The sequence below is a fragment of the Morone saxatilis genome, unplaced genomic scaffold (assembly GCF_004916995.1).
Source record: "Morone saxatilis isolate NCDOM2014 unplaced genomic scaffold, NCSU_SB_2.0 Contig3, whole genome shotgun sequence".
Lineage (NCBI taxonomy): Eukaryota > Metazoa > Chordata > Actinopteri > Moronidae > Morone > Morone saxatilis.
Window position 1 is genome coordinate 23,220,995 of NW_023339873.1, and position 1,896 is coordinate 23,222,890.

General features: G+C 41.9%; 1 protein-coding gene across 1 annotated transcript in view; it reads left to right on the plus strand.

The window, feature by feature from the left end:
- The window catches only part of LOC118337189 (glutamate receptor 2-like), a 20,157-nt gene that overhangs the window by 9,927 nt on the left and 8,334 nt on the right, over window positions 1–1,896 (plus strand). Inside the window, exon 5 of the mRNA XM_035674096.1 lies at window positions 1,361–1,576. Within this exon, the coding sequence (XP_035529989.1) occupies window positions 1,361–1,576 (216 nt within the window). The remainder of the gene's footprint in view (window positions 1–1,360; window positions 1,577–1,896) is intronic.

Here is a 1,896-nt window from a genome sequence, read left to right on the forward strand (position 1 = left end):
ACATGCGGCACCAGGAGCCGGGGACAGAACCAACAACCTTCAGATTAGGGGACGCCCTATAAATGAAATAGTTGGGTAGTTAGAATGGATTGGTGGTTAGATGAGTGAGGAAGTTAGCAGTAGGCATGGAGATCATTAATGAACTCAACTCATGCTCAACAACTCATGGAAAAATCCAACATATTTTATAGATCTTGCACACATGTGTATGGCTATACAGTGCCCTGTATATCTGTGTCATGGTGTTGAATGATCAGATTATTGATCACGTTTTCTTTTCTGATTTTATCCGTAGATAAACAATGACTCGTAGTAGCTCATTGTGTAGGGACTTGTTTTGGGAACCGGAGGGTTCAACTCCCATAGACCACAGTATGGAGTGTGGACTGGTAGCTGGGAAAGTTTCACCTCCTGTGCACTGCCTAGGTGCCCTTGAGCAAGGCACCTAACCCCTAACTGCTCCCCGGGTGCCTACAGCTGCCCACTGCTCCTAATGTGTATAGGATGGGTCAAATGCAAAGGACAAGTTTCATTTCATGTATGTAGAAGGCTGTATATACTGTGAAAATTACGATAAAAAGACCTTTATCAGTTACAGTGAAGCACTAATGTTGAGTTATTGTAAATGGTAAATGGAATAGTGCCTGTTTAGTCTTCCAATTATCGAAGCGCTTTTACACTACTTGCCTTTTCTCACACATTCATGCGCATTCAGACACCGATTCAGTATTCAGTACTGAATTCAGTATCTTACGCATACTTCGACTTCCGGCAGGGAGGAGCCTGTGATCGAACCAACAACCTTGTGATTAGCGGACGACCTGCTCTACCTCTGAGACACAGCTGCCCCTTTGTGTTTGGCTAGTTCAGTTTTACAACAGACACGCTGTACAGTTTTTGTTCTCTTTCAGCTAGATATGACTACAAATGGTCTGTCATTTTCTCTGCCTTGTCTCTCCTCCACACGTCTCTCCAAAGCATGTTGTGCGACAGTAATAATCATCCGTGTATAACACATTGGGATGTATGGCTGTGTATAGATATGTGGATTAAACGAAACCTCAATGAAATTTCCGTAGATAATTTTTAGTAATAGGTAAGCAATCAACAATAAAAGTACTTGATCAGTGGGAGGATGCTGTGATGGGGTGCCAGCTTGTATGTGAATCAGATGAGTTGACAACCCTACACTATCTACTAACTATCTGCTGGGCTTGACCAGGAGAGCCTTCTAAACAGTGGGTTAACGTCACACAGGATTTTGATACAAAATATTGTTTATTTCTCCTCTTTCCAACAGCCGAATCAAGTCCATGAAGATATTACACTGTCAAACACTTCTTCTTTGTCTCTCCACCAGAAAGCAGATATAGCAGTTGCTCCCCTGACAATCACTCTTGTTCGTGAAGAGGTGATAGATTTCTCCAAACCCTTCATGTCTTTGGGAATCTCCATCATGATCAAAAAGCCACAGAAGTCCAAACCAGGAGTCTTCTCCTTTCTGGACCCACTAGCCTATGAAATCTGGATGTGCATTGTCTTTGCCTACATAGGAGTTAGCGTTGTGCTCTTTCTGGTAAGTCTGTTTATGTGTATATTTGTTTTGTTCCCACAAGAACCCTGATGTTATGGGCATGCATGAATATTCTGCCTGAAATGTGCTGACTGAGTGTAGTTAAAGCCTAAAAGGATTATAACATTAATATCTCAGCAATGCACGTCTGAAGACACATAATGATTACAACTAAAGTGTACATGTTCAATCACATAGATTTTAAATTGACAAAATCGTGAAAATATTGCTTAAACAGCCTCTTATATCCACGCGTTCGGTGAATGGAGCTGAAACTTCCCATATAGGCCACGCCCATTTCCGCCTAGGATTTTTTTTCGCTG